Source organism: Pinus tabuliformis, chromosome 5_2 (genome assembly GCF_031772625.1).
Source record: "Pinus tabuliformis cultivar Carrire ecotype Pingquan chromosome 5_2, CPIR1, whole genome shotgun sequence".
NCBI classification, from domain to species: Eukaryota; Viridiplantae; Streptophyta; class Pinopsida; order Pinales; family Pinaceae; genus Pinus; species Pinus tabuliformis.
In genome coordinates this window covers 720,864,580-720,889,279 of record NC_142306.1, presented here as the reverse complement: position 1 = coordinate 720,889,279, position 24,700 = coordinate 720,864,580, and the positions used below count along the sequence as shown (strand labels likewise).

General features: G+C 37.6%; 1 protein-coding gene across 1 annotated transcript; it reads left to right on the top strand.

The window, feature by feature from the left end:
* The first annotated feature begins 3,827 nt into the window (after window positions 1-3,827).
* Window positions 3,828-4,725, top strand: LOC149161215 (uncharacterized). The gene has a single exon (XM_089434811.1). The coding sequence runs from the start codon at window positions 3,919-3,921 to the stop codon at window positions 4,723-4,725; it is 807 nt and encodes a 268-aa protein (XP_089290937.1). The 5' UTR covers window positions 3,828-3,918.
* Window positions 4,726-24,700: the final 19,975 nt, after the last annotated feature.

Below are 24,700 nucleotides of genomic sequence, written 5' to 3'. Positions count from 1 at the left end.
GCATCAATTGGGTCCATTCGTCTTTAATAAGAGAGAAGAAGCTTGGGATGAGGCAGACCAAATGCTAAAAGCCCTCCAGCTCAAGGCAAGCTTCTACTGGGCACCCTATGACCCTAACCATTTCATAAGCCTCAGAAGAATCAAGCATAGGCTTGCTACATATGACCACATTAGCATTCCAGAAGTTGAAAAATATGCTAATCAAATAGAGTGGAAAAAAGGCACATTAGTGGAAGATTATACTGAAGAAGAAATAGCAGAGAAAGCCATTAAAACTTTAGAAAAGGCAATTGACTTGGAATATTTTGGACAGGTTTGGTCTTCAGGCATTCAGCATTATGGAGAAGCTGCCTCTTCATCCACCATTCCTCAGCAACCTGCCAAAACAGCCAATCCAGCAGTAGACATGACTAAAGGCGAAACAGTGCAGCAAGAAGAATCACCTCCAAATGTGGAGCAGCAAGTAGAGCAGCAGGAAGGCACTGCCAAACAACCTGCCTCCACAGAACAACAAACACATGAGCAAATTCCTCCAAGGCAGGAGGTAACAGTTGAGTCCTCTGTTCTACAAACACCTGCTAATGAGGACAGGAAAAGGAAAAGGGACAGGTAAGAGGACACTCCTCTTACTACCTCTATGGACCAGCAAGGAGAAAAGAGACAGAGGTTAAACCCTTTTTCTGAGGAGGAATTACCAGAGAGGCCAATTGACAATATGCCCCCTCCTAGTATCGAAACATCGACCAGTTCTTTACAGCAAGGACAGGACATCCCACATGGGGCAGAGGTGATCTCTTCAAGACAAAAATCTAAGGCGGACTCTAGCATCAAGCAGCAGTTCATAGATAAACAATGTAAACTTTGAAACGGGAACTGATACTGTTACCCATTTTGTAGAGGTGGCAAAAAAATGACCCGATTTTCAAAAGTGGTGATGCAGAATACACATGTTTTTTTTAGAACATGATTTTTGGAACTTTAATTTTTTTCATGTGCATTAAGTTTTAGAATGGTAGTGAATGGTAGTGATTTTCATCCTGATTTTAAAAAGTGAGTATTCTGCATCACACCCTTTTTTTAAAAGACCTATTTTTTGACTTTAAATTTTCTAGTGTGTGAAATGTAAAATATTTTTTCTAAATTTGATAGTTTTTGAAGTTGTCATTGTATTCATATTTTTTTGTTCTCTATCTTAATTTTTTTTTTTTTTTAGTGGGGTTTTTATTGTTTTGCGTTTTTAAATTAGAAAGTCGATAGTTTGAATTTTAGATAATCTAGATGTTTAGACATCCTTAATTAGTTTTTCAATCCACATGAAATAATTGTTTCTAAAAAACAACATTTTTTAACAATGGACATAAAAAATAACCATTTTTAACATAAATATAACAAAAAAGCTAAACGTTTTGATAATTTTTTGCTAGAATTAACATGTCAAAATCACAATTTTTATATAAAAATATTAACTAAAAATGGTCAAATAATAGTTTTTTTTATGAATTACATGTCAAAAAGATAATAATAACTTTTTTTTTTTCAAAAAATAATGATTAACTTAAAAATCAATGCAGAAATCACATATTACCAATATTGAACATATAACAACCCTAATTGAGTGTTTATTCTTCTCATAAAATGTCAAAGTCAAAACATTGCAAAGCTTGATTTACAAGCATAACTTAAATTTAATCAACAATGTCACGTAATCCAAATTCTTCGTCCTCTAGAGTTTCATCATTGTCCTCTTCCACAATATTTTCTGTTTCATTTTGCTCATTTTCCTCTTCTAATGGGTCTTTGATGTCTGCAAATATCCCAATATATGTCTTTCCAAACATTCCATGTAATGGTGGTTGGGGTTCCTTTGCCTTTTTTGCCACACGTGATTCACTAAAGTCCCCTTTCTTCAACCCAATTTCTTGCATTGCATCTCGAAGAAATTGAAGAGCATTAATTCTTTGTTGAATGAAATTGCATTGTAATGGATTTTTCTCAATTGTCGTTAGATCTAGCGAGGAGATTCGACGATTAAGGATATGTATGTAGGTCAAGCGATGTCTTCCTCTGCCGTTAGATCTAGCGAGGAGATTCGACGAATAAGGATATGTATGTAGGTCAAGGTGAGTGTTATCCTTTGAGTTTGTTGTGCTTCATGGTGGGAATCAGTGGATTTCGGGTGGACTACATGCTCGAGGGTTATCCCCCCGTTCAGACCCAAAATCATTTTAGAATGGTCCGTATTTCCTCATTGGGTTCGATTCTAATTTTAACGTGGTTGCAGGTTCTCGCCCCGATATGAGCCTCATCCGTCAGATCTTTGAGGGGTGATCGAACGGTGTTGACTTATGTTTGTTTTTCGAGGGTTTTGTTGTTCTGTTTGTGGGTCTATGGCTTTAAGCAGTTTGATATTTCTTTAGCCCGAAGTTCCTTGGGGACTGTTGTATTTTATGTATTTTTCTTTCCGATTTAATGAAATAGAAGTTACAACTCTTAGTTTAGAAAAACAAAAAGAAAATTTTCTCAGGGGGAGTTCCAGTACAGATACCAGTTCCCATTGGTTGGGTAGATCATATTTCTATTCACTGTGGTTTTGCGGTAGGCCAAGTCATTTATTCATATAAGCGAATGAATGTTAAACATGTATTTTTGTTTTCTGATTTTTGTCTTTATTTTTTATGCTTGTGGTTATTCCAATGTATTAATGTTTTGTAATTTGAAAATTATGAAATCAAAAGAGGAATGTAATATTTCTTTGGGTTAGGTTAGTTATCGAGGTTAATAAACAAACTATAAGTCATTGAACCAAAGGGGAACAATCATAAACGCTAATTAATAGGCTTGAAGATTGTTGCAAGCCCTAGGTTAAGCCTGCATTATCCACAGACTAAACACACATACACACACACACATATAAGTACTCTTGAAAACATAAAAAAATGTGTAAATGAATGTGTAGATTGTTTTTAATACTAAGTGAATTTATTGTTCTAGATATTTCTATCTAACACACATAAACATAATATGTTGAATGAAGGCTTTCAAGCTATTTTTGAAAAGTATCAACTGTAACTAATATAATGTAATGAGAAAAATATCAGAGTCGAAGAAAGTAATACATGAGAGCTAAGAAAAATTGAAAGAAAAACTAATTTAAAATTAGTAATATTAGTAATATATGTCAAGCATACTATTATAGGATTTATCATTCACATGTGTTTCCTTCCAAGGTATTTAATACCCAAAATGGTGAAACAAAATTTAGATGTGAGAACATAAGGGTTTTTCTTTATTTTCCTAATGAAAAATGAACAACCACCAAAGAAGATGTACAAGCAACATGCATAACATAATAGGTAACCTTTTACTATCCCTAGCAAAACATAATTAATTTTTTTTGCATCTAGTTGCGTGGGGATACCATAGTTCTCCACACAATGTACCCAGATATGATTTATAAAGCACTTGTACAATCGACAATTTGTATAGAAAACCATAAAAGGAATATTAATGTTCGAAGCAAATGTTTATTATTACAAATATTTCCATGCGTGGGAGTCGCGATTCATAAAGCATGTTATATAAACTTGGGTATATATCACAAGAGAATATGAAAATAAAAATGATGTTTGAGATTGCTAAAGCAAATATGGTGGAAGTGCCTATGAAGCCTGCAAAGAAAAAATCCTCAAATACAATGATCCTGCAAAGCAAAAATCCTCAAAGGCCCTCTAAGTTAGAAGATTAATTTGTTTCCTTACTTGAGAAAGTTAATTTATTTCGTTATTTTTAAGAAAGAAAAACTCTCAACCAAATCAACATAACTTCAAAACATACTCCAAACCTGTAAATTATAAATAATTTACTAGATATGTTGTTTTTTTTAACTAACTCCATTTACGCGTTTATTATCCAGATTTTATGAAAAAGCTGGAGGGTATATTCGAAACCATGAACCTCATTGTGAAATACCAGTTGCCATCGCTGGATCTGGACATCTTGATATCAGTAAAATGCGACGAGGATTTACAGAACATGATGGAAGAATACGACAGATACGACAGGCAGAGAGAAAACAGCAGTCCTCGTCCTCGCCTGAAAGCTTTCGTGTTTCCTCAAAATCCACCACTTTCACCGTTACAAAACCAGATGAGTCCATGGCAGAGGTATGTAGACGCAGTAAATGGACTAGCCCCAGTTTCAGTGAGGCAAAAAATCCCATCATCGCCATTATTGAGACTTCCAGACTACGTTTCCGATCCGGAATCCAATGGGCCAACAGAGATCGACTGCCAATCCCCAATGGCTCCGTGGGCGGATGATTCGCCCTCCGCGTCGTGCCCTTCTTCCCCTTACGGGAAAAATATGAGGAGGGTTCCCTCCGAGGGGGCCGTCAGCAATTCACCTTCAAAGATGCGAATCGACTTGCACAGAGTCCACAGCTCCCCCAATCTAATTCGACCTTATCACACGCACATTGTTCCCTTCTCAGTTTATAATATTGTTCCAAACAGGCAAGTACTCATGGGTAATAATTGCCATGGCCGAACTGCAATTATACACAGACGAGGAGGAGGATCAAAACCTGAAGGGTCATCAATGCAGCTTGCCCCTCGTGCTGTTCCTAAGGTTAAAAGTGTAACATACGCTCCCAATCGAACAGGCAGTCCTCTCAGAGCGTCGATTCCAGGAATCGACGCTCCGCCCCGCCCAATGTTCGCCTGGTAGAGAATGTGGGGGCATTTCCTCCATGGTAGGGTTGAAAACACCTATTCAACACTATTTTTATTGTACAGTTGTTGACAAAAGTGGATGCCGGTGATCGTTTCACCCTCCTGCGAGTTCCATATATGGTGCGTATATTGGAATACTCAAAACGCGTAGCTCGGAAGTGAACGTATGTATGGCATGGATGGTGAAATGCTCAAAACGCGATCTATTAATATATATCAATCGAACAACGTCTGATGTTCGTGTTCATTGATAGACAGAGCATAAAAAAATGTCATATTCGTTCCATCCGACTTTTCTCCTTTGCGTCAAATAACTTGTTTTTCTGCGTTTAAAACATCTGCAGCGATTCACCTATTTCCCACACCATGACTTATCAACCTAAAATGCAGCAAAAAAAAGCAAAAATCTTACCCCCTTACGCCATACTCTGTTTTTTTTTGTCATTTGTTATAGCAACAATGTTGCTTTCAACATCTTTTCCTTAATTCATTTTTACCATTTAGGAAACCTGCAGTTTTTATTTATTTATTTATATTTTTTTTCCATAAAAAATTAGAATGACACCCATACTCTGCATGGCTTTATGGTTGTAGGTTGTGGATAACCTTTATCTGGATCCTCGCATGATCTTCTATTTGCTTTCCTACTTTATCCTATCCTCTTCGCCCAACCAGGAAATCTAGAAAACAACGCTCGGATCCTTCATGGAAAAATCATTCCATACACATCCATCTTGAGATATTGATGGTAACTACTATCTGTAAGTATCTATGGTGTAGTGAAACAACAACAGCTGTGGTTTCGTTGTATTTTACAACTGAGCTTTTGCGTTGCGTTTTTCTGAGTCCCTTTGGCATGATCTTTTCTTTATTTTTATTTTTACAACTTTCCCTTTTAAATGTGTTTTGTTATCCATAAAGCATGGGTCGAGAACTGCCCAAGCTGGTGTGACTGTTCTTCCATTGAGGAGCTTCATATCCCACTAGTTTACCCATGCATCCCATTTGGAAACTCTAACTGAAAAAGCTTTTAATGCACTCAAATTCATGAATATCAATATCACACCCTCATATCTAGTGCTTCCCCAAAATATGTCAACGTTCAGAGGACAACAAATATCTTCCCAGATTTGTGTCGTGGTAGTGGTTGGGATCCAAAATTCATCACCCTTGTGCCATTGAATTGAATCGAAATGAGATCTTTGTCGTGTTGTTCGAGTTCAGATGGTGTATTTTGCGTCGAGTATGCATTGTTGCTCTGCTCTGCTCTGGTCAAACTACAGGGGAGTAAAAGAAACCAGGGAGGGAAACTGCTATTATTTGGGAAGAAACCCTACTTCTTATTCCAAGGGATAAAAAAATACAAAGAAACCGGAAGAGATATTTCCAAGTTAGTGCTTAATTAATCTTTGGAATGTAGATTGAACGAATCCCAAGGAAATAGTTAAATTTCTTCTTTGGTTTCTTAGTGGTCGGAAATTTCTCATCTGCCTGTATGTTTGCTTTCTTTTGTTATCTAGAAATGGAAAGCTGAACATTTGTGTGTTTGTTGATAATATGCTTGTTAAATCTTTGTTTTTCTCATTCCCTGGATCCTTTAATGCTTCATACTAAGGTGAAACTAAATTTATTCTCATCTTTTCTATTATTTCATGTGAAATAAGAAGTCTGTTAAGATTTTAAGTCATCTTGATTGCAAGTTTGCAACTACAAAGTTTGAGAAAGAGCTTATTTGAATTTATGAGTTTTTCCGAGAATTTTAGGTCCGTTTACTGATGTGAAGTATAAAATCCTCTGTTTTACTGAGGAATAACTACGAGTTGTTATTAATGTAACTTGATTTCAAGTTGTTAAGAAGGGAATAATCCGAGAAGCAGGGAGTCTATCTCAGAGAAGAATGATAAATGAGTTTTATTGGACCACAAAAATCTAATCTCGAAATTTGCAGTGATTATTTGCAGAACTCGACACCAAATACTTTACATAATTGGTTTAATGAATGCGTTATTTTGCAGAAATACAGACTCAGTTATTTCTCTTTCTTAGATATGAAAATAGTTACATCAGAATCTCTAAGCTCATAAGCATAGGAATTTTGGTTAATTTGAATAGAAACTATTCAAATTTACGTCATTGTGGCTCGCCTCGAAAACGTTTGGAATTATATTTATATATTTAAGTATATATCCTTCAAAATTTATACAGAAAATTGTTTCTCAAAACTGATTTCATATCATGGTAGATTTATTTTTCTATTAGAAAATTTAATAGTGCATATTAGAACACTTCGACGTCAAGCTTTTATTTCTTTCAGTTTATATTTGTGAAAAACTGTCTCTTTCAAGTTTATCACTACATTCCTCGGGCCGGGCGGGGCGGAGCGTCGATTCCCAGAATCGATGCTCTGCCCCTTGGGGGCGGCCCGGGGGTGGCGCTGCGCCGGGATCCGCCCGCGCAGCGCCACCCCCGGGCCGCCCCGCCCCGCCCGAGCGTCGATTCCCGGAATCGACGCTCTGAGAGGACTGCCTGTTCGATTGGGAGCGTATGTTACACTTTTAACCTTAGGAACAGCACGAGGGGCAACCTGCGTTGATGACCCTTCAGATTTTGATCCTCCTCCTCATCTGTGTATAATTGCAGTTCGGTCATGGCAATTATTACCCATGAGTACTTGCCTGTTTGGAACAATATTATAAACTGAGAAGGGAACAATGTGCGTGTGATAAGGTCGAATTAGATTGGGGGAGCTGTGGACTCTGTGCAAGTCGATTCGCATCTTTGAATTCACATATGATATGAATTCTCAAAGATCAGTAGGCCATCGCACATTGTTGCTGGGGTTTGATCATTATAGGCCATCACAGATACATTTGCTATTTATGACATACGATACACGTGTATATATATGATATATAAATTAATTAATGTGTGTGTTTTTGTTTTTACTAAGACATTATATGTACAAGTAGTATAAACGTATATATATATATGATATATAAATTAATTAATTCGTATGTTTTAGTTTTTACTAAGATACTAAGACATTATATGTGTGAGTACTATATATATATGATATATAAATTAATTAATTTGTGTGTTTTAGTTTTTACTAAGACATTATACGTGGAAGTAGTATAAATTAATTAATTCGTGTGTTTTAGTTTTTATTAAGACATTATACGTGGAAGTAGTAATGGTGGAAGTTAATTGTGGGAGATTAAAACTATCTTAAAAACATCTTGATTTGATTATTTTCAAATAATCTTAATAATAACATGTTACACATCATGAAACATGAAAAGAATGAGGAATACAAATCATTAACGTTATGAGTTTAGTTTAAGAAAGTATTTTGTTTAGCTTTTTATGCAAATTTCATCTTAATTTTAGTTTTTTTAATGGAAATTTCATCTTAACTTTGGCTTCTTCGTCGTCGTGTTGAAGCCAAAAAGCCAGAATTCTTAGGCTCTATTTGTTGATCATTGAAAATAATTCAAGAATTTAGCTTGTTTAATGTTTGGAATAGTTGAATTTCATTCTTGCAAGAAGCTACTCCTATGTGAGTCAACAATGTGCGATGGCCTACTGATCTACAATGTGCTCTGATTCTTTGGGATGTATGCATGGGGCCCTGTGATTGACATTGCAATACAATATTGCCTCCATCGATGCTCTATAAGAAGGAAGGCCTGTCATTCCAATGCTGCATAAGAGAGAGGGAGAGCTGATGCATTTATCACTTCTGCCGGCCACCTATTCATAACTGCTCTCTTATTCTTGCTGCAGCTGCTCGGAGTGCTGTAATTGCAATTCATAATTTTCACATTTTCTATTGTGTTTCGTCTCTTGAGACAGTTTAGAGCTGCAGCACGTTTCCCTTTCTATAACACGACATTTTCGATTATTCTTCATTGTGAATATAGAGGGCCAATTTGTGAGTAGAGTTAGTGAATATAGAGGGTACTAAGATGAAGAATCACAGTATTTTGAGCTGCGTGCTCTTGATCGGAATCATCTGTATCAATGGTGGGGCGGCCGCAAAGCCATTTAGATTTAGATCCTTGTTTGCAGATAATTATTCTAGAGAAGCAGAGGCTGGCAGTGCTAATACCAGTACCGCTAGTGTGGAAAATGATCCAGAGAGCGTGGTGCAGATGGGATACACTACAGTTTTATTGATTGAAGTGGTGAGAGGCTCCATCATCAATAATTGAAGTATTATTGTCAAAGACAGGGCATCAAGACACGTAGTTGGTTTCTCTTGTTATTCGTTTTTAGCAGTAGCAATGGTATTGAATGACGGTGTAGTCGATGCAGGTAGAATCTTCAAAAGGAGGAATATTGCAACAACCCACGCTAATAAAAATCCATGTGATCATCACAATCTTCTTAATGGAGATTATGAAGTGGGAGATATATTGAAGAATAAACTTCTTTTTTTCCCAAGTGGAGGAGTAGGTCACAAATACATCAATTCCTTGGGCATTGCGGAAATGAAGACGACTAGGAAGACTAAAGAGGTGTCTCACCTCCATTCTTGGAATAAGAAGAAGGATTCAGGGGAAGTTGCTAGGGGGATGCATGAGAGAATTCAAATAGGAGGATTCTCATAGATATGATTGCGCTTAGTTAAAAAACAACCGTGCATATTCATTGAACCCTTATGCTTTGGAACAATACAAATATTAGGATTGGATAAGTTCTTTAGTGATGCATACGCCCTTTGGTTGGAAGTCCTCACATGTATAGTGTATTTCAAGACCATATTACACTTCATGGACTCTTAAAGACTATTGTAATATATTGTATTTTATTATATGATACTGTGAAGGATGCCTCTTAGGTCAGCAATGGTCCAAGTAGCATGTTTTTGAAAAATTAATTATATATATTAAATTTGTTATTTATTATGTGAATGTTTGAGCAACGATATATATATTTGGTCGAGCTCTATTATTTTGTCTGTACTCCAATTATATATAGTTAGCATTATAGTTTTGATGAAAATTTTAAGGTGACGTTAGGTTGCCTTCGCATCCCCGACTACAGGTTTCGAGGGTGGACGTCAGCTTGTATGTGCGATACAACGAACAGAGAGACAGTACGCGACAGAGAGACTCGGCAAAGTGAAAAGACGCAGACATTATCCATTGACGGGCAGCTTGGGTTTTACCAATTCCACGCATCAAATGACGATCCACATTACCAATTCCACGCAGCGGCACCCCCGGGCCGCCCCGCCCCGCTGGACCGGCAGCGGGTCGATTCCAGTATCAACACTTTCGTTCTGAAGCTATATTTTGCAGGAAAATTTCGTAGAAAATTTCGTAGTCACTGCCATTTTTAAAACAGCCGCAAAATTGACACCTAAAAAAATAAATCATTATTCCAGTATCAACACTTTCGTTCTGAAGCTATATTTTGCAGGAAAATTTTGTAGAAAATTTCGTAGTCACTTCCATTTTTAAAACAGCCGCAAAATTGACACCTAAAAAAAGAAAACATCGTTCCAGTATACACACTTTTCGTTTTGAGCACTGTTTTTGTGGTTTTTTTGGGGTTTTTGGGCCAAAGTTCCCGTTTTGAGTTTATAGTTCCCGTTTCAAAGTTTACATTGTTGATTTCAAGAAAAGGAATGAGCCCCTCAAACACCAAATCTACAACCATCTACTGAAAATGGCGCCAACTAATCAACAGAGATTAATGTCTGCTTATGACATTCAAGAACAAAAAATGACTCTTAGTCATTTCAGGCCTACCATGCAGCAACCTCAAACAGCTGCCGATTATATCAGAACTAATCTGGAAATTTTTGCCAGAGACATCCACCCCTTGGATCAAATTGAGCTACACAGGCAAACCGGGGAAATGATATATTCCACATTAGCTGATAAGACCCTGTTGGCACACCAATTACAAAATTCTCTACACAACACTGCTGCTCAACTGGAATTGGAGAAGGCATCATCTCAGGCCAAGGACAACAGAATCAAGTCCTTGGAATAGATCATTATAGAATTGGGTCATGATCCAAAGGACCCTAAGGGTGTGCAAGCATTATTAAAGAAAAGGGATGAAGACATAGCAGCCATGAGAAAGAATATCAAGCTGCCAGCTAGCCTTCACCCTCAAACTGGAGAAGTGGCAGAGCAGAAGAAGGATCAGGATGTAGTTGCTCTACTACTGAGTTTATACAAGAGATTGATGGAAACAGAGAGTGCAGTAGAGGTGGCACTGAAATCAAGACAAGGTGAGGCACCAATGCAGCCAGCACAGACATCTACATCCACTGAAGGTGTGCCACTTTCTACTACTACAGCAGCTCCTCCCACAGGACAAACATCAGAGGTTGGTCCTTCAACATCAGCGCCAACAACAACACCAGATCAGGGACCCAGCCTAAGTATGTAGAACATGATGAAGGAGCTGGAAGCTTTAGAAGCACAGATGGCTGAGCTGCAAGAGACCAAGGATAAATTGGCTGCCATTGAGGAAAAATATGATAAATCAAAGCAAAGTGTAGCTGAAAAAACAAGAGAGGTAAGGGCTCTTGAGAAGAGAATAAAGGAACTGGAGAAGGAGCTCTCTCTTGATAAAGTTGTAGTTGAAATTAAGAAGATCCTGTGGGCCAACATTGGTCAATCTATTACAGACCAGTGGAAATATATTGAAACTATCCATGAGCATATGGATCTCATAGGCAGGGCCCAAAAAGAAAGTCAAAGAGCAAGAGCATCTCTTGGCAATATGCCTGAAATAGCCAATAGGATGATCAATTTCCTGAACAACCGCACTGGCCCTCAGCTGGCAGCAATGGGTATCACTAACAGAACTGATACCATTTTACTAGTGAAGAGAGTGCTCACTTTGAGAAATCATGTACAAACATTGGATAGAAGGTGTCAAGAAATGCAGACAAAGGTGAACAGATTCATCGAGAAAATTACAGCATTGCATAACAGAGGCCTTCCCAGCTTAGTAACTAGTGCAGGAAGGTTACCATCTCATGAAAACTATGCCAAGAGGGTCAATACATATGCCACAAATCAGATCACTGCAGCAGCAAGTGTCCCAGAGGAAACAGGGCCTCCTTCTGGGCAGAGTCTCTATGATAAACTAGAGAATTTGTTTTTTATTGTGAATGAGATCAGACACCTTTTTGAAGTGCCTCCAAACTATTACAAATATACTGAGGCAGATGAAACCTTAGGCATAATATTAAGACACCAATTGCCTAATCAGGAATGGTGGACGGGCATGATACAAACACTGCTGTAAAGAAACAGGTTGTTCACCATATTTTTGTATTTTTATCACAAGTCAGCAATTTTAGAAAATTAATATGTTTGCTCTAACTGGTAAAGCAATTGAAAGGGCCAACTCAGCAATCAATTCTAACCACCAAAGCAGATGACTACAGATGCAGATGACGGGGCTGAGATAGCCGCACCACGACAAAGTTGTAAAGGGCGTATTACTTAGAATCAATACGAAGCACCCAACCAACCCAGTTGCCTCCAAAAGTCAAAGAATTTCTGACAGAGCTGAAAAGTCATTCATTGTCCATTTAAAGTAACAATAACTTTTGTATCTGCTATCTTTGAAAGTTGGTAAAGACAGTTATTGAGCAAATGACTTAGCGTTAAGATATTTTGTAAAACGATTGTATATATATCCCCACGCATAAAATTATTGGGGTTGTTGATTTTTCTTCTGGAGAAGCTATGCTGTAATTTCAGACTTTTAATATAGGAAGCTAATGGAATTTCTGAAGTTCTGAGTTGTTTGAGGTGTTGTGGTGTGCTTGCTTGCTGCTACAGGATTCCTACGCTATTTCATGTCACAATAAGTTTTCTGAACCATCTTATTATGTATTTCGTTCTTTCATAATCCACTCATGCTCTATGTTTCACAGGTTTAACAGTACAGAAAAAGAATAGTTCAGGATTTGTTCATTGAACACCCTAAACTCAATCTATGCTGTTATGAATGTTTTCTTCAGAATTAGTTATGAATGTGTAATTCTTAGTTGCTCACCTTCATACTAAATCTTTCATAGTAAATACTGTTCAGGAATTCTAATCTGCTCCTGAGTGATATTTCCTTTCTCCACATCACCAGCTTAGTGAAAGATTCTTAGTTGCCTGTCACTGGCTGGAAATAGTTCATATTTCACAATTTGAAGTTTGTTTCATGAGTACCTATATGGCCCTGTGGTTTCATCACTCTTACTCAATACCTCAAACAACACATAATCACAGACTCCATTGCCCAATGGACTGAACCTTCTGAAGATCACATCTCAGCTGCTAGAAGACATCATTCAACCAGAAATTAAAAAATTAAAATTCAGTACATCATAACTAGCCTAAACATTATCAAAACAAAGCTAAATCCTAAAGAGAGAGCCCTCTCTGATTGCAGGTAGGCTAGGAACTGTGATCCAAAGATTGGTATGTGGTTACCTCGACCGTATTCCCTTAGGAGTCAAAGGGAACAACCTGAGTGATAACATGGCAGACATGGCTTCCTATGGATAAAGGATTAAGCCTATTGGGGTCTCCCAAAATATACTCAATAGTACGTGGGAGCACAAGTCCATACTGGCACTTATCATCTCAAAGTGGAGGAATCACCCAACCATCAGTGAGAACAACAGTTGCCAGGCTTTACGACACCGGAATACGTCTCTAGCCTAGACTTCTAAATGTTGTGCGTTAAGTTCCAAAGCGTTGTTAGATTCATTGAATTTATTTTAAGTTGATCTTGTTTATGAAGTTTGCCTTTCGGGTTCACCACGAGATGTAGATGTAATTCCTAGAATGCAATCTAAGATGATAAACAAAATTTTTATCTCCTTTATGCAATGAAAATCCTAGCTACTAGGGAAAAGAAAGATAGAATCTTTTCACAAAGAGCAAAGAACACACTCTAAATGCACTTTCCTAAATCAAGCCAATAAGACTGTCTATATGCAAATGTACATGCATGTATTTGTTTTCGACTTTCTTAGTATATGAATGCTAAAAAGAAAGTTGATGCACAAATCTGAATTTCTTTTCAAGCGACAAATATCAACAAGTTTCTTTTCGAAATCAAAAAATGGAGACGATCACAACACCTTACGATTTTGAAATGAATACTTGTTCTCGACACTAGAAAATTACAAATTTAGACCAAAAGCAATAGTAACAAGATAATCGACCATCAACAACAATTAAACTCTTTCCTACGATTGAAATCGACACTTGCGATAGTTTCAAATCAAAGGACGACAGTACGATTACGCTACTTTTGCTAAGGAGAAATGTAAATGACTCAACAAACACACAAAAACATCTACAGTTCTTTTGTACAAAGGAGGTGGAATAACAACAAGGAAAAGGGGTTTCAAACAAACATATACTGATCACAGGCAGCAAAATTCAGGAATAGAACTGGAAAGAATGAACCACAGAAGCCACAATTGCACAGAGCTAGTCTGATCAGTGCACCTGTAACACAGAGAATTTGAAATGCAGCGCAGGTTGTCCACTCGGGAAGTGCGCTGAAATTTAGAATCTCTGAACAGTACCTACGCTGGGCCAGAAACGAGACTCTGTTCGGGTTCCAGGTCACAGTTTGCAGTTCAGTTCTTGGGTTTTGGCCGAGCAAAAAGCAATCAGTAATGCAATAATCAAGGGTAGGTCTAAGGAGGATCTAAGAGCTATCACAAGGGCAATCAGATAGTTTTTGAATCAGTTGTTTAAATAATAAACAGATCCAGTAGATGGATTGAAGTAGCAGTTGTCTACTTTTCATTTTTTATGGCAAATGCAGTTCGAATGCTACTTGTAAGTTTATGAAACAAACAACAAAGAATGATAAACAAAAAAACTAATTAGCTCCCCAGCGGAGTCGCCATTTTGTTACAGGGAAAAGTGTCTATATAGAACTGCTCTATCCCACTAAGGTGTGACAGCTGCCTTAGAAACAAATAGAGAAAAGCTACTTTTGTTTTTCCTTTATGAATTATCGATAGAGAGGAACAAAAGACCAACCTCTGTCTTGCGCTAATCTCCTGATTTGATCCCTCTTTTCTTTGATAGTCCTCAGCTACCTGCTCCCTTGCATGCCCAGCTTCACAAAGTGCCTGTAATATCACAGAAGCATAACACTATACAAAGACATGGATCTATAATCATAAACAATCTAGGATCAGATGTAAATTGACCATACAAATGTAACAAGCATCAATGACACAAGAGCATGGAGGAAAACTCAAATAGCTTTTATTGATAAAAAAGAAAAGAGCCAAGAGGAGTTACAACCAGTTGTTCTGACCCAGCATCAAACTCCCAGCAAAGAAGCCCCTCTTCACCTCAAACAAAGCTTAGATCACCCAACAATCTGATGTTTGTCTCAAGAAACCAACAACAATTCCTTACAATATGCAAAATTCTAGCCTCTGGATCTCTGGGATGAGGGATCCATATATAGATATCTGTAAGGGGGATAAGTCAGCTTGTGATTTGATTAGTGTCTTCTCTCTGATAGTTCTTGCTTCCACTTGGAGACTGATGGCCTCTTACTCATCCTTGGTCGAATTCAGTGAGGCAAGTGTCACAGGAGAAGATTCTGGAAGCTTCCATTGCCTCTCCACCTCGCGGAATGTCACTGCCATTTATCATTTCTCACCCATCGCACCCCACAGAAGGGACTTTTGAAATGCAACGCACCCTCACAGTGTATTTGGGTGAGATGCAATGCACTTAGCCAATGGAGCAGCTGCAATGATCCTGTTTTGACCAATTATGAGCAGAGTCTCATGGAGAACTTCTGGGAGAAGCTGTAATCTGTTGACCTTGTTCCTTTAGGGGTTAGAACAACACTTTTAGGGACTTAGGAGCCCTTGGTTTATGGACATTTCATGCTTGGGGTTGTAGGGCCCAAAAATGTCTATAACATGCATTCATAAAAGTATCTCCGATGTTTGTTGCAAGGCCTAGAACATTGTAACCACTGTCTTGAATACCCTTCAGCCAGTTGCGAATTTCATTCCTACTACAATCGAGACACATTGATTGAGCGTGCTTTGCATTTGCTCCAATTTGCATTTTTTATTTTGAATAAAAATACAATTTTTAACAAAAATAACTTTAACCGAAGATTTTGAACGCAAAAGAAATTGGTGCCTTCCCAATTCCAATAGCATTTCCCACTTTAAAAATACTAGGACCCTGTTAAAAAATCACTGAGCAGTGATTAAAAACCTACTTGCAAGTTGATGGAGCTGTTGTGGTATGAAGCCAGACGAAAAAAACAAAATTTTTCGGCTCTGTCGCCATATGCGTAGCACATCTACCCAATGCGTAGCGCGCAGCATACGCGTAGCGCACGTGTTCTCTGCAAAGGGCTGGGGAAGGTCAAGTGCGTAGCGCACCTTATATGGGTAGCGCGCTCCCTCTGCGCGTAGCGCGCACCTCCAGCTCCAAATCCACTGCTCTAAAACACTCCAAACTTAACTCTAACATTTCAACTCGGCTTTTCGTTTCAGTTTTCACGGCAATGGGTCCACAAAAGAAGCAGAGGTGGATGCCCAATCGTAAACAATTTATTACACCATTGACATTTGATGTTGATCATACAAAGAACTAGACCTTTTATCAAGGATCTTCTGTCGAACCAGCAGCATGTGTGATACCTCTAATTTTATGCCATTTTTTGCCTTTAGACACTGCCTTTTTCTTTTAACTAATTTTCCAAGTTGAACTGATAACTCTTGTCTATTTGTTGTAGGGTTGCTGAAGCTGGTGCCATTGAGGAACTTTAGAGCTTTGGAACACTTTTGACAAATTACATATTCTGAAAAACACATTTGATGATTTTTTCTTCAAAACAGGGTTTTGAAGACGAATCAATCTCGCATTGATAACCGTCTTGAGATAGAAACTCACTGAACCTTCTTCTAGCCTGTAGGAATCATTTGACAAGTTTGAAGACCAACTATAAAAACTTGACTCTGAAATGACTCTTTTCTGGACCACAGTAACATCAATGAATGACAAGAAATGAACCTTGGAAAATTTGATTTTGACAAGGGACTGACAGGACCGAGTCTAACAGGGACTATGTTACAAGTATTATAGGCAATGTATTTTTAAGTCAAATCTATTAGTAGGAGGATTGTTTCTTTTGAACTTTATTCATGGATGGATGTTGTACCTATTGAAGCAGTGAATGGGTTAAGGTGGATACTTCTGGCAATAATTACATTGTTTTCAGGTGAAAAACATCACAATATTGTTTATTGTGTTTCTTATTGTATTTATTACACTTTACAGAAAAGCATTGAATGATAGTTTGCCATTTTTTTTATGAATAATTGAGTGGTTTTAATTTTACAAGAAGTAGGAAACTAGAATGTGTTGAAATTTGTCCTTATTAAAACCATCAATGCAACTCTTGACTTGCCTCACAAGGACTATTACTGCCTCCAAGTCTTTTCTTTCAATACCAAAGTATGAAGACATAGAGAGTAGGTCATTAATTCATTATATACATTTATTCGATTTCCAGTACTATGTGCGACTGAAACAACCACTTGGTTCTGGATTCTGGATAACTGATAGTTATTAGATGTATAATTATTTGGGTCCAATTTATTATATTCAAGTCTAGTCTTTGTAATTAAGACCATGAAGAAGAAAAATAGCAGTGTTTATGAAACGATGAAGGCCAATCTCGAACCTCCCTTCAAAGTTAGAATTATAGTAGTGAGAAGTAAAGCACAACCACCACATTCCCACCACTACGATCTTGAGTTTAATACAGTAGTTGAACCTCCCTCAGGATCAACTTATTAGTGTTTCTAATAAGGGACTGTCTATTGTCTGTTGAGATTTTCGGTTTTAAAAAATTGGGCAAAATCTCATGTATGTGACAACAATAGGGTTTGTTGCTAAATTAGCTCTATTTTGTTGGGAAAGAGTTAATGCATCCTATATTTGTTGTGAGAGGATTTATGAGTCAGTTGGATTCTCTTAGCTATAAAATATATGCCCGTACAGATATTGGGATGTGGTAGTAGAGAGTATAAGGAAATATTTATTTGTAATCTCCTGATTAATAATAAGATTGCCGGTGCCTCTGTTTGGTGGACGTAGCCCAGATTGGTTGGGTGAACCACGTTAAATCACTGTGTCATTTGTGTATATGGTTTTATACTATATTTTCCTTTTATTTTCCGCTGTGCACCGTTATGCTCTAACAAATGGTATCAGAGCGTGTTGAGGAGCGAGTGCGTGCGTGCGACAGAGCGACAGGCGGAGTTTTTTCTGAGATTTGGCGATTGGCGCAGTTTCGGGCGAAATAGTCGCGCCAATATTAGGCAGTGAACGGATTGGCGCGGGTAATTAAGGAATAGGAGTGCCAATTGGCACAGATCCGAGCTTGATAATCGCGCTAGAGCCCAATATCCCGATTGGCGCGGATCCGACGGGTTTAGTCGTGCCAATTTCCATACTCTAACCGATTTTGCTTTTGGCGCAGATCGTCCGCTGTTGAGGATGCGCCAAACCCCCTTAAGCGCGCCAACCGACGACTGTGTTGGTAAAACTGCAATTTTTTATTTGTTTTTTGATTTATAATTTGCAGTCTGTACAGGCAGGGCGATTTTTTGATAAAGTAAAGGCAGTACAGTAGAAGGCGAAGGCAATTTTTTGTTAGATATTAATTTGATTGATTAACAAGTTGGAATTGGAGATTGTTTTTTGGTTAATACAATATGGAAAAAAATCAGAGTGCTCGTTTTGAAATCGAGCAGTTTAATGCAAAAACAACTTCGAGATCTGGAAGGTGAAGATGTACGATTTGCTTGTGCAACAAGGCATGGCAAAGGCGTTGATGGGAAAGTCCAAACAACCTTACAACATGACAGATGATGAGTGGACCGAGATGGATGAAAGAGCAATGAGTGCTATTCGGCTGTGTTTGGCGGATGATGTTTTGTTTAATATCGTGTCGGAGAAAACAACTGCTGGTTTGTGGACGAAACTTGAGAAGCCGTACATGACAAAATTCTTAACCAATATGATTCTCCTAAAGCGATAGTTGTACAGTTTGCGAATGAAGGAAGGTACATTGATTACTGATCATTTGAATGTTTTTAATACTCTCCTGGTGAAATTAGAAAGTATAGAAGTAACATTTGAATCAGAGGATAAAGCTATTACTTTATTGTGCTCGTTGCCCGAGTCATGGGATCATTTTGTTACTTCTATAAGTCTTAGTTCATCAGAAACCCTTGAGTTTGATGATGTAGTTGCATCTTTATTATATGAAGAAACAAGGAGAAGGTCGAATTTAGATACCTCTACATTAGAAGCAATGATGGTCAGAGGTCGTTCTAAAGAACGACGCTTCAGCAGGCAAAGCGACTCACGGTCAAAGTCGAAAGGGAAGAAGAGTAAGGTAAAGTGTTGGTTTTGTGGCAAATCGGGGCATTTGAAGAAGGAATGCTGGAAGCGACAACAAACTTCTAAAGAAGATTCTTCGACAGAGAAGAAGGAAGCAAAAACGACAGATACAGGTTCGGCATCTAGTTCAGGTATGAGTGATGAAGTGTTATCAGTTAATTTGTCAAATCATGATCAACATTAGTTGTTAGATTCCGGTGCATCAAACCACATGTGTATTCATAGAGAATGGTTTAAGACGTATAGACCAATTAATGATGGAGTCGTGTACATGGGTAATGATGTCAGATGTAATATTGTGGGAATAGGGAGTATACAGCTGCAAATGTTTGATGGGACAACCAAAATGTTAACTGATGTAAGACATGTACCAGATTTAAGGAAAAATCTAATTTCACTAGGAGCACTTGACACAAATGGATATAAAACTGTAATTCAAGGTGGAGTAATGAAAATTTACAAAGGTATTTTACTAGTAATGAAAGCTAAGAAGGTAGGAAATCTATTTCAGTTAGAAGGAAGAACAAGGTCAGATCATGTGTCTACGGTGTCTGAACATGACAGTAGTTCCATTCGCTTATGGCATCAAAGGTTGGGCCATATGAGCGAAAGAGGGTTAAAATTTTTGGCTGATTGCAAGTTACTTCCTAATCTAAAGTCTGGAAAGTTAGATTTCTATAAACATTGTCTGTTTGGAAAACAAAGTAAGCAAAAGTTTAAAACATGCAAATATACTAGTAAAGGAATACTTGATTATATCCATTCAGATGTTTGAGGTCCAACCCCTACAACCTCATATGGTGGCTCGTCATATTTTGTATCGTTTATTGATGATTTTTCTAGGAAAGTGTGGGTCTACATGTCGAAAAGGAAGTCTGACGTTTTTACAATTTTCAAGCAGTTTAGAGCATTGGTAGAAAACATCACTGGTAGAACTATAAAATGTTTAAGAACTGACAATGGTGGTGAGTTTACTTCCAAGGAGTTTGAAAACTATTGCAAGGATGCAGGGATCGAGAGACATAAGACCACTGTTTATACTCCTAAGAAAAATGGAGTTGCTGAACGCATGAATAGGACTCTTTTAGAGAGAGCAAGGAGTATGCTGAGTAACGCCGGTTTGCAGAAGGAATTGTGGACAGAAGCGGTGGCTACAGCTTGTTATGTGATAAATCGATCACCATCCACGGCGATAGGTTGCAAGATCCCTCAAGAGTTATGGAAAGGTCACCCTTGTGATTATTCTAAACTCAGAGTGTTTAATTGTGATGCATATGCTCTAGTGCCTAAACATCAGCGAACTAAATTAGATCCAAAGTCAAAAAGGTATATCTTTGTTGGATATGGTGATGGAACAAAGGGATATAAATTGTGGGATCCTACTACCTGCAAGATCATCATCAACAGAGATGTAAATTTTAATGAATCCTCTCTTGTACAATTAGATGTAGATAAAAGATTGAAACAGGATGATGTATCTGATTTTCAGCACATTCAGTTTGAAAGCACTTATAATCATAGTCATGATGACCATAGTTCAGATACTAGTCATGAACAGGTTTCAGAATCAGATCATGAACAGGGTTCAGATGTAGATCATGAACAAGTCTCAGATGCTGATCATGAAGAAGTTCCTACAGATGGTAGTCAGCCAATTGTGGAAGCACCAGAAACATCCTTAAGGAGGTCTGCAAGAATCAAACGCCCTCCTAAAAGGTATGATGATTATGTTACTTCAATTGCATTACCGCTAATGCCGATGAACCTCTGTGCTATTAGGAAGCTATAGAAGGTTCGAAAAGTGACAAGTGGAAAGCAGCCATGAAGGATGAAATGATGGCCTTAGGTAAGAATGACACATGGGATCTGGTTGAACTTCCGAAAGACAGGAAAACTGTGGGATGTAAATGGGTTTTCAAGTTGAAATGGGGTGTGAATGATACTGAGGACAGGTACAAAGCGAGGCTGGTCGCAAAAGGTTTTTCTCAGAAAGCAGGCATTGACTTTCATGAGATTTTTTCACCAGTTGTTAAAATAGTTTCAATTAGAATTGTGTTAGCATTATTCGCTTTGCTTGATTTAGAATTGCAACAACTAGATGTTAAGATTGCATTTTTACATGGAGACTTAGATGAGGAAATTTATATGGAACAAACGAAAGGGTTTGTTCAGCATCGCAATAAGAAATTTGTCTGCAGGCTCAAGAAATCATTGCATGGCCTGAAGCAGTCGCTTCGGCAATGGTACAAGAAGTTTGATTCTTTCATGTTGAGTCAGAAATATATAAGAAGTGAATATGATCATTGTGTTTATTTTAAGCAATTAAATAATGTCATGTTCATTATCTTAGTGTTATATGTTGACGATATGCTTTTAGCAAGCAAAAGCATAGTGGAGATCAATAGGTTAAAGGCTCAGATGGCAAGGACGTTTGATATGAAAGATCTGGGAGTAGCAAGAAAGATTTTGGGCATGGAGATTTTCAGAGACAGGAGCAATGGTAAGCTGTGGCTATCACAACAGAAGTATATTGAGAAAATACTCTTGAGGTTTGGTATGAACAATGTGAAGCCTGTGTCAGTCCCTTTAGCTTCCCATTTTAAGCTTTCTTCCAGTTTATGTCCTAATACAGATGAAGAAAAGGAATATATGTCTCGAATTCCATATGCCAATGTAGTAGGATGTTTGATGTATGTGATGGTTTGTACTTGACCAGATATTTCACATGCAGTTGGGATTGTCAACAGGTATATGGAAAATCCAAGTAAAGAACACTGGTCAGCAGTGAAATGGGTGCTTCGGTATTTGAGAGGCACAAGTGATTATTGTATCACTTATAATAAAAGTAGTGAATTTGTTTGTGGATATGTTGATTTCGATTTTGCAGGTGATTTGGATAAGAGAAGGTCAACATCAAGGTATGTCTTTACTCTTGCAGGTGGAGCTATTAGCTGGATGTCAAAGCTACAAAACATTGTTGCTTTATCCACTACTGAAGCAGAATACATTGCTACTTCTCATGCTTGCAAAGAAGTGATTTGGTTGAAAGGTTTGTTTGGTGAGTTTGGTAGGTTGCAGGACAGCATCAAGTTATTTTGTGATAGTCAAAGTGCAATACATTTGGCTAAGAATCCGGCCTATCATAGTAAATCAAAGCATATACCAATCAAGTACCATTTTGTAAGACAGGTTATCACTGAAAGGGAAGTCTCTCTTGAAAAGGTGCATACAAAGGAGAAATGTGCAGACATGTTCACGAAACCAGTTTTGTTAGAGAAGCTACGTTGGTGTTTGGCTTCTCTTGGCTTGCAGAAAAGATAAAAATGATAAAGAAACAGGGTATCAGGCTAATTGTTGTCAAGGTGGAGATTGTTGAAATTTTCGGTTTTAACAAATTGGGCAAAATCTCATGAATGTGACAACAATAGGATTTGTTGCTAAATTAGCTCTGCTTTGTTGGGAAAGAGTTAATGCATCCCATATTTGTTGTGAGAGGATTTATGAGTCAGTTGGATTCTCTTAGCTATAAAATATATGCCCGTATAGATATTGGGATGTGGTAGTAGAGAGTATAAGGAAATAATTATTTGTAATCTCCTGATTAATAATAAGATTACCGGTGCCTGTGTTTGGTGGACGTAGCCCAGATTGGTTGGATGAACCACGTTAAATCACTGTGTCATTTGTGTATGGTTTTTATACTGTATTTGTCTTTTATTTTCCGCTGTGCACTGTTATGCTCTAATATTGTCTCTATCCAAACGATGAGTGCACATCTTAGGTTCTAAAAAGTGACATCTGCCATGAATGACAAGACCCACAATCTATTATGATTACAACACCAAACAACCTGTAATATGAAATACTTACCCATGAGCAACATATCTCATCATGTATATGCCATAAATACAATATCATACGTCATCCAAGACGGAAACTAGATCACCAAAGATTATGAGGCCATCTCATTAATTAGTACAGAGGGGTAGAATATTGTCCCTACTCAGACAATAAGAAAATAAGAGTATAGACCCAAAGGCTTGGGCACATTTTAATGTAATGCCTGTAGTGACATCCATATGAGGTAAACATACCAATAAGCTCAAAGAGGAAGAAATTAGCTACATTATTGCACTGCAGGGTTGCATTAACAATACTGCTACGAACTTCTAGCAAAATCAAAAAATATGTCACTACAAATCTTCTATATAATTTCAACTTTAATTTTAATATGGGTAAACTAATGTATTCTACATGTAATTAAATATATTACAAAATTCTTTATCTAAAATATGCACAATTTCACACCATCAAATTACGATGTGAATATATATATATATAATTTAAAATTAGTTTTCATTTTAATATTGAAAAATAACTTATAACTAAAATAAGTGTTATCATGAGAAATTGAAATATAACACTTTTTTAAGATTTAATCCATGGATATGGAGGCTTTAAAAATACAAAAGTTTTAGCCTCTACACTCACTCTGATTTACAAGATATTTTAGTAAAGCGTGATATAAAATTCTTGAGGCACGTGCTTTCCTGGGAAACATCACTCAGTAACATTCTCATTGACATCATAATGTCGTATGATGACCTAACAAAATTACAGATAACTAAACCCAAATTTACGAAAAAAAAAAAAAAAAAATTAAAGGTACAGTCGAGTGCTCTCTCCATTATTCTATGGCGAGGCCTGCGTTCCTCCACCTTTTCAGATTCCACCTCCCTTTCACTGTACAGTCTGATTCATTCAGAGCAAACACATTCATACACGAATTATAACTCAAACCACCTACCAAAACGCTCACACGCGTTTACGTGCAGAGAACACGAATCTTCCCACACCACACATCTCCATTCCGAATAATGGAAAAACTCTCTTCATCATGCTAATCCGATGAGGTTTCTTTTCCTACTCATCCTCATTATATTCCTAATCCACAGGGATGGAATATCATGAAGTTTACCTCCCCAGCCCGTGAGATGCAGGCGTAACGATTCTACTGATTGCATTGTGACCAACACCTATGGAATCTTCCCGGACCGGGCCACCTGCAGAGCCCGGTCGACGGTTTTCGCTTCGTCGGAAGGAGAGGTGGTGGAGGCGGTGGTTGAGGGCAGTAAGAAGAAACAGAATATGCGGGTGCTCACCAGATGGTCTCACTCCATACCCAAACTCGTCTGCCCAGGAGGGGACTCCGGTCTTATCGTAAGCACTCGGGAGCTGAAGCGCATAGTTGGCGAGCACCACGTTATAATTTTTTTACTTATAGGTACTTCAATTTAGCCATGGGTTGATCTTCTTATTTAAATATTGTTTCTGTGGTATTTTAGAAGTGCCCTTTTAAATTAAAAGGGAAATTGTAAATATGAGAAGGGGATAAAAGGAAATTATAAATATGAGAATGGGAGGATTGAATTATTAGGTAAATTTGATGGGATAGAGTTAAGTTGATTATATTAAATAGTGGTGGTTTTGGGCATGTGATATAGTATATTCATA

Excerpts from the sequence above, each read along its gene's own strand:
- LOC149161215 (XM_089434811.1), top strand. The coding sequence starts at position 3,919 with ATGAAAAAGCTGGAGGGTATATTCGAAACCATGAACCTCATTGTGAAA.